Source organism: Bidens hawaiensis, unplaced genomic scaffold (assembly GCF_021521415.1).
Source record: "Bidens hawaiensis isolate Kalapana, Puna unplaced genomic scaffold, B.hawaiensis_p1.1 tig00007413_1, whole genome shotgun sequence".
Lineage (NCBI taxonomy): Eukaryota > Viridiplantae > Streptophyta > Magnoliopsida > Asterales > Asteraceae > Bidens > Bidens hawaiensis.
In genome coordinates this window covers 1,110,746-1,123,724 of record NW_027491517.1, presented here as the reverse complement: position 1 = coordinate 1,123,724, position 12,979 = coordinate 1,110,746, and the positions used below count along the sequence as shown (strand labels likewise).

General features: G+C 38.8%; 1 protein-coding gene across 1 annotated transcript; it reads right to left on the bottom strand.

The window, feature by feature from the left end:
• Window positions 1-6,392: 6,392 nt before the first annotated feature.
• On the bottom strand, window positions 6,393-12,611 carry LOC143635267 (bifunctional pinoresinol-lariciresinol reductase 2-like). The gene is made up of 5 exons (XM_077103143.1): window positions 12,467-12,611; window positions 9,483-9,685; window positions 7,266-7,506; window positions 6,813-7,016; window positions 6,393-6,589 (listed from the first exon to the last, which is right to left on the bottom strand). Exons 1-5 carry the CDS (start codon window positions 12,609-12,611, stop codon window positions 6,426-6,428), a joined length of 957 nt encoding a protein of 318 aa, XP_076959258.1. The 3' UTR covers window positions 6,393-6,425.
• Window positions 12,612-12,979: the final 368 nt, after the last annotated feature.

The window sequence follows — 12,979 nt, the reverse complement described above, 5'->3', positions numbered from 1 at the left end:
AGGCAAAACAGTGCTAATGAATCTACCTTAAGGTCAATTTCGGGTAACGGGTAACAATCCTTGGGGCATGCTTTGTTTAGGTCTTTAAAATCTATGCACATGCGTCATTGTTTGTTGGATTTTGGTACCATGACGGGATTTGCAACCCATGTTTGATATTTACTAACGCGTACGATGCCTGCGTCAAGGAGTTCCTTGACTTGGGTTCTACACGCGTTAGCCTGCTCAGCACCCATTACGCGACGCTTTTGTATGACCGGCGCAAACGCCGGGTCACTATTGAGCTTATGCTCAGCCTTACTTCGAGGTACACCAGTCATGTCAGCTGGTGTCCACGCGAAGATGTCGGCATTTTTTTGCAACAAGCGTTTGAGTAAGGTGCGTGTGGGATTAGTGATCGTTGGGCCAATGGCAACGGCCTGGTCAGGGTATTTGCCATTGAAGGCCCATTCTTCTGGCTCAGAGGTGGTTGGTTTAGCCATTTTTGGTTTGGGTTTAGATGAGACAGATGCGATGCATCCCTGGGGAATGCCTGTGATCATAGCGACGCCCTCAGCTGTTGGCCATCCCATCATACCATGGACCGAAGACACCACAGCATTAAATCTTGCCATCCCATCTCTCCCGAAGAGAATGACGTATGTGTAGTGTGGCTTCCTCATTACAACGAAGTCCACGTCTTCTGTGCGGGAGTACTTCCCGTCCGTGAGAGTGACGGGGAAAGATAGGATTCTCAAGGGGGTGTTTTTGCTGCCGTCGAACCCTTCCATCGAGGCGTAAACTGTTTCTAGGCGTTCTTTGTCTTCGTCGTCTAGCTTGTCGAAGAACTGCCTATACATGACCGTTGATGAAGCGCCATTATCCGCAAGGGTGCGGGAGGTGATGTAGTGCCCCAGCTGGCTTTTGATGACTATGGGGCCTTCTTTGTTGGGCCCCCCTGGCACACGCGGGAAGCGCACTTCTGCTTCCTTCCACGCACTTGGCTCTGTTGTTCGTCGTTTTCTTTCTCTGATGTTGTCGTGAACCATGTGAATGCTGATGTCGACGGGCTTCCGTCCATTGCCCTTGTACCGATTGTCTTTCCTCCCTCCGTTCTTGATTGACGCCACGAGGTGTGTGAGTTTCCCATCTTTGACGAATGTTTCGACGACATCCTTCAAGGATGTGCATTCCTCCGTGGTGTGGCCTTTTGTCCTGTGGAAGTCACAGGATTTGCTCTGATCAGCGTTTTGACGCTGTCGGATTATTGGAGCCTTTGGCCATGGGAGCTTCTCGGTGGCAAATATCTCGGTGACGCTTTTGGTGAGTGGCGTCCATCTGGGATTCCGGTTCGACGACTGCATGTTGTCCCTTCCGCCTAAGAGAGGGCGAGAGCTGGATGAGGTGTCAAAGTTTACCCTTGACTGCCAAATACCAAGCTTCCTCTTTTTGTTTTGTCGGGTGGTACGGACGTTATTTTCTCTTGTTCTCTGGGTGTAGAGGTTTGTGCTCTGGGGAAGATTTCTACCCAGTTGCTTCTCCGTTTCAGCAAAGTGTTTAGCTGCCGTCATGATGGCATCCCACGTGGGTGGCATGCCTTATTTACCTGTCAACGTGCGGATGAGCTCTGGGTACTCAGCGCCCTGGATGAAAGCGGCGCGAACAAGATCTTCGCTAATAGTGCCCAGACTTAGCTTCTTTGAGTTGAAGCGAGTGATGAAGTCTAGCAAAGATTCGTCTTCTTCTCGGATGCAGTTGAGGATCGTCCATTGCTCTTCAGTATATTTTCTTTGTTGACTGAAGTGCTGGCTGAATTTGTGTTGGAAGTCTGCCCAATCGTAGATGTGGTGGACCGGTAGACGATCAAACCACGCTCTGGCTGCCCCGACGAGCGTCATTTGGAACATGTAACACCATGTGGGTTCCGTCCAATTACTGACGGTTGCCCCCGCTATAAATCTGTTCATGTGATCGTCCGGGTCAGATATGCCATCGTAAGTGCCTATGTTGGACATCTGTTTGGCACTCTTTGGAGCGATTGCTTCCGCAATGTCCTTTGCAAATTTGGACGTTCTCGCATTCGCAACAGTTGGTCTGAAAGTTTTGGAGAAGTCACGTGGGTTTCCCCCCGTGTTCTTTGGTTTGAAAGTTTCTTCGAAATTTCTTCTCGAGTGGAAGTCTGCTTCTTTACGCTTCCCTTTCGCCTTATGACGTGGGTTTGCGTCACTGTCAGATTCTTCCCAATCTTCATCATCCACATGCTCGCAATCATTGCTCATGTTGAGCTGTTGTCGAGTGCTTTCGAATTTGTCATTGGCCTGTTGGAGTGAACGTAAACGTTCGTCCAACTCGGCTTGGAATTCTTTCTGACGTGCTTCCGCCCAAGCTTTAACTTGTTCTTGTGTTTGTCGGGGAAGTCTCGTCTGTTGTTTCCCCAACTGGGTATCAATGAATCCCAGGAGAGGATTGTTTACTGCACTTGCCCCGGCTTGGGTAACCGGGGTAGTGTTCGTAACAATCGTGTATTCACCGGTGTTCCCCCCCAGTAGCTGGGGTTGTGGTTACCGGAGTTTCTTGGTTACCCGGTGGCTTTGGCATCGGAGTAACCTTAACCATCTTTCCAGAAGTTTGAAAAAACTGAGAAAAAGAAGAGTAAGTTCTAGCTTAATGCACGGATGGCGCCAATGAAGAAACACTAAGTGACCCCGACAGATTAAGGATAATCTTAGGATTAAGTAGATGTTTCCCACGAGGGTTAGGTCCGGCAAAGATGGCTATTCTTCTCAACCTGCAAAATAGACACCGTAAGCTCGTCACTGAGAAGGGGGGGTTCCTCCTTGTGACCACCCTACGGCGTGAGAATCAGACTAGGTTGCTATGAATATAAGTGTATATAGAGAGAAATAGCTAGAGAGAAGATAAGATCATGATACCGTTCCAAGGTGTTGGAGTATTTATAGCCGAAGGTAGGTTTCCAAGCAGGTACAGCCAGCTGTATATAATATTCCTTTTCCACCAACTATGGGCTACGTTCGTGCCATGATGGGAGTTGGTGGGTAGGCAGCGGCTGATAGTGACATTTTGTACTGGAGCGTGCTCCTCCTCGTACTATTGTCAGTGAGCTGTCACCCTGTGATTGGTTCATGGGTTGCTTTTGTCAGATCTTGTCTATTTGTCCATACCTTGGTAGGTATAGTACAAAAGATCTTCTAGAAGCGTACGGACTGCCTCTTTTGGGCGGGAATATTCCCGCCTTGCTCATTCCTTCTTCAGGTGACATTACTGAAGTATAAGAGTTAGTGCCTTATACGTGTAGCCTTACTGTTAGTGCGGGTAGCCTTCCTTCTTGGCTTGTACCCACAGCTGTGGGAACAGGCAGGGTACTGTACCAAGGGAGGCTTTTCTGCGGGGACAGCTGGCTTACTGCGTGTAAGGTTTTCATCTCTCTGAGCATGGTGGGTCCTGCGGATCCAGTTGGTCTTTGCGTAGACGTACCTCTTCAAGATGAGTCTTGCGGGTCCAACTGGGCTTTGCGGGGACCTACCTCTTCAGCCCCAAAATCTTGTTTTGATTTAGACATCCACATTCGTTGAGCCGGCCTTGCGTACTCCTCCGCATACTACCATTATCTAGAACATTGTAATTTTACGATACAAATTGTTTTGTTTTGTTTATATATATATAAACGTAATGCATATCAGTGTAACCAAAATTAGTGGTGATGGTTTATCATTTGTAATGTGTAAGGAGAGAGTTACGCATGTGTAATAATAAAAATATATGCGTGCTCTTGGTATTAATAGAATTACATATATGTAATAACATAAGTACATATATATGTTTAGTAGATAGATCATAGATGCATTAACGGGATTACATATATGTAATAGCTGAATTACATATATATAACAACATAATCATTATAATGGTGAATGAACTTGTTCTTGAACAAAAATCACCGCGTGTGAACCTTGAAGCATTCCTCTGTCAGTGCATTCATCGTGTTCTTCACATTGATGAAATTAAAGGAATATACCTGAAAATCCAAATGAGATGAATAAATGTATCATGCGATGAAGATGTAGATTCGGATGTTGCAGGTTTCCATTGATTTCTTAATATAAAGATCCAGAATTATTCATACACTTTGCAAGCCGGTTAAGGGTCCTTTGCATTTAAATACTATATATATACCCACATAAATATCCTGGTACACCGTACGTACACATAGGTGAATTTTATGAAAAATGACACTTGTGATTGTCATGTCTTTATGAGTTTTTAAAATGAATAAATTATTGTTACAAAATGTCACTAAAATTGTTCCAGAAGACTTTAAGCATTTTATGAATATTAAGGAATAATTTAGACAAACTTAACGTACTTTCATATCACTTGATAAAAGGAAATAATTTCTCTAGCGTTTCTCAAAATGTATAAGAAAGCTTACATCACGGCCGGCTTCAAAAAGATGAAAAAATTTTGGGTCAAATACGAATTTAATTATAAATGAGCTTATTTGATTATGATTTAAGTTGTGTAAAAAACTTTTGTATAAAAATAAGGTTAAAATTGTCTCAAATAGGATTAGAACCCATAACCTTTAGGTTAGATGTCATACCTATTTACCATTAGACCAAGCTAGTGGTTATATAATTGTGTTGAAACATTGATCATATATACGCATGTTTTTGATAAAAATACATATAATTTTTTTTTTGAAAAAAAATTACGAGTAAAGTGTCATTTTAGTCCTTGTGGTTTGACAAATAATGCGAATTTAGTCCAAAATTTTTATTTTTTGCATATGGACCCTCCACGTTTCTCAATTCTTGCCAATTACATCCAAATCACTAACCCCGTTAAATTTTATAGTTAAGTCAGGGGTAGACATGTCTTTTCACTCTTTCTTTATTATAATACTTATTTAAGTAAACTGCGGGTTTCGTCCCTCTGGTTTGTCAAAATTTGTGGTTTTAGTCCAGTAGTTTCAAATTTGCAATTTTCTTTCTTATGGTTTCATTTCACTTGCAATATTTAAACCCGGATTTATTAACCTTGTTAAGTCTTGTTGTTAACCCATTTGCGTGCCCCTCATGTCACGATCAATTTGTCTTTTTTCTCTTCAAATAAACCTCAGCCCTAATTTGCAACCCCCTCACGTGAGGGGCTGGGGTGTATTTGGGGAAAAAGGGAAAAAAGAAGGAACAAAATTGTCCCTCACGTGAAGGCACACTGATGGGTCACGTGAAGGGCACTTAACGAGATTAGGGAATTCGAGTTTAATTGCAAATGAAATGAAACCATAGGGAAGATAATTGTAAACTTAAAACCATTGGACTAAAACCGCAGATTTGGACAAACCACAAGGACGAAAACTGCAGTTCACTGAAATAAGTATTATAATAAAGAAATAGTGAAAAGACATGTCTACCCCTGAGTTAACGATAAAATTTAACGGGGTTAGTGATTTGAATGTAATTGGCAAGAACTGAGAAACGTGGAGGGTCCATATGCAAAAAATAAACCTTTTGGACTAAATTCGCATTATTTGCCAAACCACAAGAACTAAAATGGCACTTTACTCAAAAATTAATTTCAGGCTTAGTGGGGTGTCGGGCCTGTGACCGTCGACTACCCTGTCATGCCTCAAAGACGGCCCTAGTTTACATGAAACTATAAAAGTCACGAATTTTCAAAACGCTTATTTGAGAAAAGAATAAGAAATTAAAAAGTGTCACTCTCTATACCAAACAAAATACTCTAAAAAAGACTTTTTAACACCTAACATTTCAAATATTTTAAACGGGCTTATAAAAGAAGATTAAAATAATTCAAGAAAGTCAAGGTGGTAGGAATACATAATTTTCATCAAACCCATCTTTCTCCTATTCAAATTACCTATTTTCCATCACGCTACATCTCACCCCAAACCCATATAAACACATTCCAAAACCATTCATTAATTCAAATAAAACAAAATAATAATAATAAAACAAATTTTTTTTTCACTAAAACAAATCATCATTATAAGGTTACTGTCATATATGACTGTCTAAAGAGCTTTTATTTACCCTTTTTGTATTAAATCAACGGTCAACTTTGTAAACGTTTGTATGGGAACATATATGCATGCTACACCCAAAATATCATCCCATGCATCCTTGATCCATTCCTAGTAGCCTTGCACTTTCAAACAAAGTATGATCAAGGTCAAAGTATTATACCATTTGACACATAACTTTTCTTATTGAAATGTTCAGTGAACCATTAGGTTGCGCACTCGAGTATGAATATGTTTATCAATTCAAGTAACGAATAATATGTAACACAAAAGAAAATTTAACTTAACCATTTTGATAACATATATCACGCGTTTAAGAGCACACTTCCTGTTTTGCACAAGAAAACCAATATATTATAACGACATGTATGATGGTAGGTAATCAAAGGTATTGCTTAAGGTAGTCCTCCATTTTGACGTATTTGATATCAGGGTAGAGAACACAAGCCTCTTCAGCATCTTTTCCGATCTCGAAATTTGCAAGACATTCATGGTAGAATGCATGATAGTAATGAGTCAATCCCACCTGTTCCGCATAATCTTGCTCTGCAAACACATTTGTATAAACCATTATTGGACATCATATAGAAATGCAACGAGCAGTGGCGGACCCAAGGATTTATCTGTGTCTAAATATAAATTTTATATGGGGCGATCGTGATTTTCAAATATAAAAAACACTAAAGTTTTCTTATAGAGGGCAGTTGCCCGCCACTATTTGTATGTGGGTACGCCCCTTGTATGCAGTATGAGAAATTAATGTGATCACCTTTCATGATATTGAGAAACTCTTGTTCGGAGAGAGACGATTTTTGGAGTTCTTTCCCTATGAGCTTCTCCCAAAGTCCCACAACTTCCCTTTGCGAAAGAATGTTTGCCGGTGGCCGGAGATAAAGCGTCTTGTTAAGAGTTCGCGGATCGTCTATGGTTTTGATAGTGTATGTTGCTATGTCATCTTCATCCAAAAATATTGCTACACATAAGAAAATTAACCACAAATAGTTAATGTAAATCGATAAAATTTCATGCATGGGGTCGCTGTTAAAATTTCATGTCGGTCAAGAAATTATCATATCTCTACTAATAGTTTTTTATTCACGGGTGCAGGCGAGGCGGCCCCATGCCGCCTACGTGGGTCCGCCCCTAACTGAAGCAATGTATTTGTTACCCTGTCATACTTTCTATTTGCTTTTATTTCAACCAAAGAAATTAAAAGGCTTACATTTTTTATTGCCATCCCCAAACAATGTGACAGATTCCCGTGAAGGAAGAATATGGCCAGGTTGGCACAACCCTCCAACCATGTAACCAGCAAAGCAATTTGCGGATACGTAGGTGAAAGGTATCCCAGCGTCTTCAATGGCCTTTCGAATAACCATTTTGTCGTCGAAGGTTATTCGTCCTGGTTTGATTGCATCCGTCATTCTTGCAGGGTCGGTACCAAACTCCGAAGGCAAGAACCGCTAATTAATATTATTAAATGTTAGTGAATTTTCTCAAAACTTCATTGTTACAAACTAATAAACTCTACTTTTCACTTAAAAATCATGAATAAATTAAATGTCAAAAATATGTGTAAAAAATTCAATACCTCAAATCATTGAAACTTAGTTTTCACAGGTGAAGTTTTTTTCTCATCAGTCTCCTTGGAGTAATATCCTATTTTTATACATATATACCTTATTGATGATTTTAATTAAGTTATCGAGCTACATATTTTAGTTAGTTTAATTTTTAAAAATCAAGTGCAATGAGAATAATATATAACTAATACAAGTTAGACGTGTGGAATGCGCATTTTTTCAAAACTATTCTAAACTGAGCGTTCAACGATGTGAAATCCCTTAGATCAGATGATTCAAAGGGACCGCAACCCCTTAGTAGAATACGGGGCAGCATCCCCGGTGGGGCCCAAGGTTGCGCAACGCATATCATGGGGCTTCGCTAAAAGTCTTTGAAAGTTGCTTTGAATCTACACGGTTGATATTATGTTACATGAGAGCATTCACATCCTGTTTCTCATCCCATCTCTATAATTACACTACAAAACATTACATTTTTCTTTCCTGTTTAATTAAATAATACTTTTATCATTACAGTATTCACTTTCCTCTACTCACAACCAATCCAACAAATATTAAAAAATAAATAGGGGCAAACAATGTTCCCCAAATGTTTCCCCAAATTTATAAAAAATCACTACATTTCCCTCCCTACTCTATAATTTACACTCACAATCATTCAAAACTCACCCCTATAATTTACCAATCCCCCCACATAATTACGGGGATGAGATGGGAATGCTTTGAGGACTAGCTAATAAGTGGGAACCAATCATCCACAAACTTCATAAAAAATATTAAAATTATATACATGTGTGTGAGAGAGAGATTTGATACTTGGGCCCATAATTATGGTTTTGCATTTACAAGCCTCACGCCTACAAACTTGTTTCAGAACAATGAAAGTTTGTATGCGCCTCAAGTTTGCTTTGAGAAACGGACCACCAATGGACTAACATTGTAGATGCTCTTAGTTACTACTGACAAAAGAAAATCAATCTTAGTAACTAGCTAGTAACCGAATAATAGTCAAGCATATTTAATCGCCAACTAACAACCATTTTATAAAGCGTTGAGTGGTTTCAACTTAAGGGTTATGTGGTTAAGGAAAACCCAAATTTCCGCCCCCCCTGCGTGCGTGTAGGACTTGTGGTAAAAAATGTTATAAAGATTCAAATAAGTGATGAGGACTCTACCTTATAAACCACTCATTAATTTGTTCTCAATCCGATGTGGGACAAACATGTTACCACTTCCTTCATTCACACACTTAAAACTTCCAACAAAACATGTGCAATTGTGCATTGTACAAATACTAAAATTCCACTTACAAAGATGTGATAAAGCCAGATCTTATCTATATCTCAATGAGTACCCAACTTAAGAAAGAACCTTTTTTTTACCGTTTAAATTATATATTACTATTAGTGGATGGACATAAAAATATAAGTAATCATCCTAAAAGGGGCTTCTATCTGCCTGGGTTAGCCTTAATGAACCATCACATGAACTAAAAAGGTCTCTATTTAACTTACATGATCGATCTTAGCCATCTTCAAAACCACGACCATTTTGTTTTGCAACAAAGTCCAGACGCGTGTCATGAAATATGGAACCCAAGAACGTGCATGTAATTTCTTATCAAAAAGTTCTTTTGTCATGGAACATTGGAAGAAAACGTGCATGTAGTTTATGTGAAGAAAGAGTATAGAGAGGAGTACCCTGGAAACAGACCGCGAATCTGTTCAAGGGAATTGTGTTAAACACAAGCCCGGTTTACTTTTTCGTTTAATTTTCTGGATTTTATAATACAAGATTTCCAACATGTTTATCTGTCTATTTGTTTACTGTTAAAACTTAAAATACTACCTACATACCTTAATGTTTCCAGCTTCTTTGATGGCATCAACAAGTTTAAGTTGAAGGAGAATTTGATGGGAGCGAATATGCACACCCGATATTGCACATATAACAACATCTACTTGCTTTAATGCTTCTACAAGACTGCGGTGATCGTTAAACGAACCGATTACCAAACGAGCTCCCTGCTTCTTGAATGAAAGTAGCAACTTGTCACACCCTCAAAATCCACTAACGGAGTTTTACCGTCAGAGGGTGTGAACTAACAGGATCGGAATCATTAGTTATAATCAAACCATAAAACAAAGTTTCAAAACCATGAAAACGTTTACGAGTAATTTAATGCGGAAGCGTAAAACCATAGAAACAATGGTACGTCACGCAGGACGACTTAAAACCCAATGATAACAGTTAAAAATAAGTTTGCATAATTAAAAGTGTTTCAAGCAACGCATGATCCTAAACCGCGCGCCCGCCTCGGCTACCTGAGAATAACATACTAAAAGTGTCAACACAAGGTTGGTGAGTTCACAAGTTTATATAAAATAAAGCGTTTAGCGTTTTGCGTTCAGCGTGTTGCGTTCAGCGTTTTGCGTCACCAGATAGTGTTAAATCAATTATATATCTATAGGTAGCTAGCCTATAAAACAAGTATCACTAAGTGTTCGACACCGAAGCTGACTGTTTATCATTTGCCTTGCCACCAGGTCTATCCCGACCATGGTATGTGTTTAGCCAAGATTACACCCACTCGACCTCCAGTCGAGTTTAGCGTTGGGTGGGGTTTGTCAAACCCAGTAGTACTACTCAACAATGACTCGCTATTATCCAATATTAAACGGTTCGATGTGAATGAAGGACTTTAGTTATTGCGTTTGCCACTTAGTCTTTACAAGTGATATATAATCTATATTAACAAAATCTTAAATGCGTTTTCGGAGTATGTTATCTCCTCCAAGTGAAAAGCATTTAAAAAGTTTAAAAGGGGAAAGTGAAACTCACTGTTTGCGAAGTATTCCCAAAATAATTCACCAAGATGCGCGTCACAGAAAAACTCTCTCTAGCGTTCTAAAACAACAAAGAGATTTTTCTAAGTGTCGGAATATTATCGAGTCTCTAGACCCGGCACATAATACTATGCACACAACATGTTTCGTGTTTCGTTTGTGAATCGTGTGTGACTTTAACAAGTGTATTTGTGATACGTTACATGTGTAACCAATTATTTACGTGTCATGTATTCATAATATACATCACTAGCAATTACTCCCCGTAAGGGCAATTTGGTCAACACATAACAATTAACTAGCAATTATTCCCCACGAGGGCAATTTTGTCAAATCATGACAATCAATTAGCAATTATTCCCCTCAAGGGCAATTTGGTCAAAACACGATAATAAATTAGCAATCACGTTGTTTCATGCAACTTTCACAAAACTCAGCAACTAGTTTCTTAACGACAGAATTCTACTTGAAAAACTAGTCTATCCCACCGATCATAGCATCACAATTAATTTACCAAAAATCATCACAAAAGCATATATGTCTTGGGTTTCCAGAACATATTTTATTATATTTTTATTCCACATATGTTTCTCACAATGATCAAAACATTACAGCAAACTCATAACAGTCAAATTCATGCGCAACAGAATGTTATTTGAAATTCCCGTTAAACGAAAAATCCAATAAATGCAAGACCACTTGGGTTAGGTTCCTCACTCAACAAGTCAATTTCCAGAAGTGGAACCAACCCAATTGGTCTCGTAGTTCATGAGATATAATATTTACAAAACAACCTAACAGCAGGTCTAACAATTCAGATTCGCACTTCGGTTTTGTAAAATCATAAAGATTAACTTTTACTCGTCCAAAAATTACAAACTTGGACTCTATAAAAACTAGACTCAACAAAGTACCCTGTAGTGTTAACAACCTCAACCAATTTCCACATTAACATTTATTTACAGTCGTCTAAACATAACTTACAATCTGTCCAGTACCAGTTTTGACCTTTAATCACAATTAAATCGTTTGACCAACCAAAACACCTCCAAATTTGGCGTGGTTGGACTTTCTGAAAACTAGACTCAGAGTACTACCTTGTAGACTCATAATTTGCTCAGTTTGCTTTTATATTCAACAAGTTACACATCATTCAATCTTAACAATCACTGCTGTCAAAAACTCAGCAAGCCTAAACAATCATCTAACATGTATCCTAAGCATACGACATAACCCAAAACATGTAATACACATAATTAATCATAGAAAATCAGTAGCAACCCTCTAGGGTTTACAAACAATCAACGATTCATCAATCTTTCACCGTTCAAAATCACATATGATCCTCAATATCAACAACCAATACATAATCAATCATAAGAACACTTAATATGATATTCAATAGTTATGGTTTCATATTTATACCTTAAAACGCAGAAATAAACCAAGGGAAACGTGAGAGGTGCTTAGAAACGAGTGTAGGATGCTCCGATTATGAAGAACAATATCAAAACAAGGTGATATGTGGGTGTGTGTGAGCTGCCGATCGCAAGGAGAGGGGAGAAAGGGGCTGCCGATCGGGGTAGAGGGAGGAGAGAAAGAATGAGTTAGGGTTTAGGTTTATTATTATTAATAATAATAATAATATGTTACACTCAAGTCCCTCAACTTTCAATTGTTGCTTTTCTAGCTTAACTAACTAGTTCTAGTACATTGAGTTAACGTTTATAACGATGTTATCACACAACACATAAGTCTAACACATAATTATCACATAATTACTGTTTTGACGTTTTTCGTTTATTCACCAATTGTTTGCGTCAACTCGTTTGCGTTTCGGTGCAATTCCCGAAAGACTACACATGTAGTAAGTGTTAAGCGTCATTTAAACCCTAGTTTAAATGTAATGAGGTGTGCGTTATAGATTCAGTGATCTTAAGTTTGAATTGACGGAGTTGAGTTAACGGAGTTAACCTGAAATTGACGATTGTCACACAACTGAACTTTTTCAATATCAACACCGATTTCTGGTCGCTGGAGAACGAATGTCTCGTGGCCTTGTTCTAAACTCGCTTTCACCAATCTCTTTCCTAAGTATCCAGTACCACCAACGATCAAAACTTTGCTCTTTAACGCCATTAACGTCTATGTATGTGTGTGTGTGTGTGTTTTGCGTGTACATGAGCTATGAGGACATGAAGTGCTTATATAATGAAGTGTAGGAAGCCTTTAAAGTCATTGTTGTTGAAACTTGAAGTGTATACATGGTATGGTCAATGGGGCTACCAATATATTTATTTAACATTTAGTGGTGGTTGAACGATATATCATACTACTTGTGATGTGTTAGGCTTAGATGTATTAATTTGTTAATCGGTTTTGCTTATCTTTGACAGAAAGATAAACCATATTTGCAAAAATTAAACATGTGATGTCTTTCATATGATGTTAAGTAAACGACTAAACGTGCGTAGTTTCTAGAATATGTTTCTACGTGTAATTTATTG

Excerpts from the sequence above, each read along its gene's own strand:
- LOC143635267 (XM_077103143.1), bottom strand. The coding sequence starts at position 12,611 with ATGGCGTTAAAGAGCAAAGTTTTGATCGTTGGTGGTACTGGATACTTA. Across the intron at positions 7,017-7,265 it reads TGGGGATGGCAATAAAAAAT|CAATATTTTTGGATGAAGAT; the intron begins GTAAGCCTTTTA and ends TCTTATGTGTAG. Across the intron at positions 6,590-6,812 it reads GTTTCTCAATATCATGAAAG|AGCAAGATTATGCGGAACAG; the intron begins GTGATCACATTA and ends ATGTGTTTGCAG.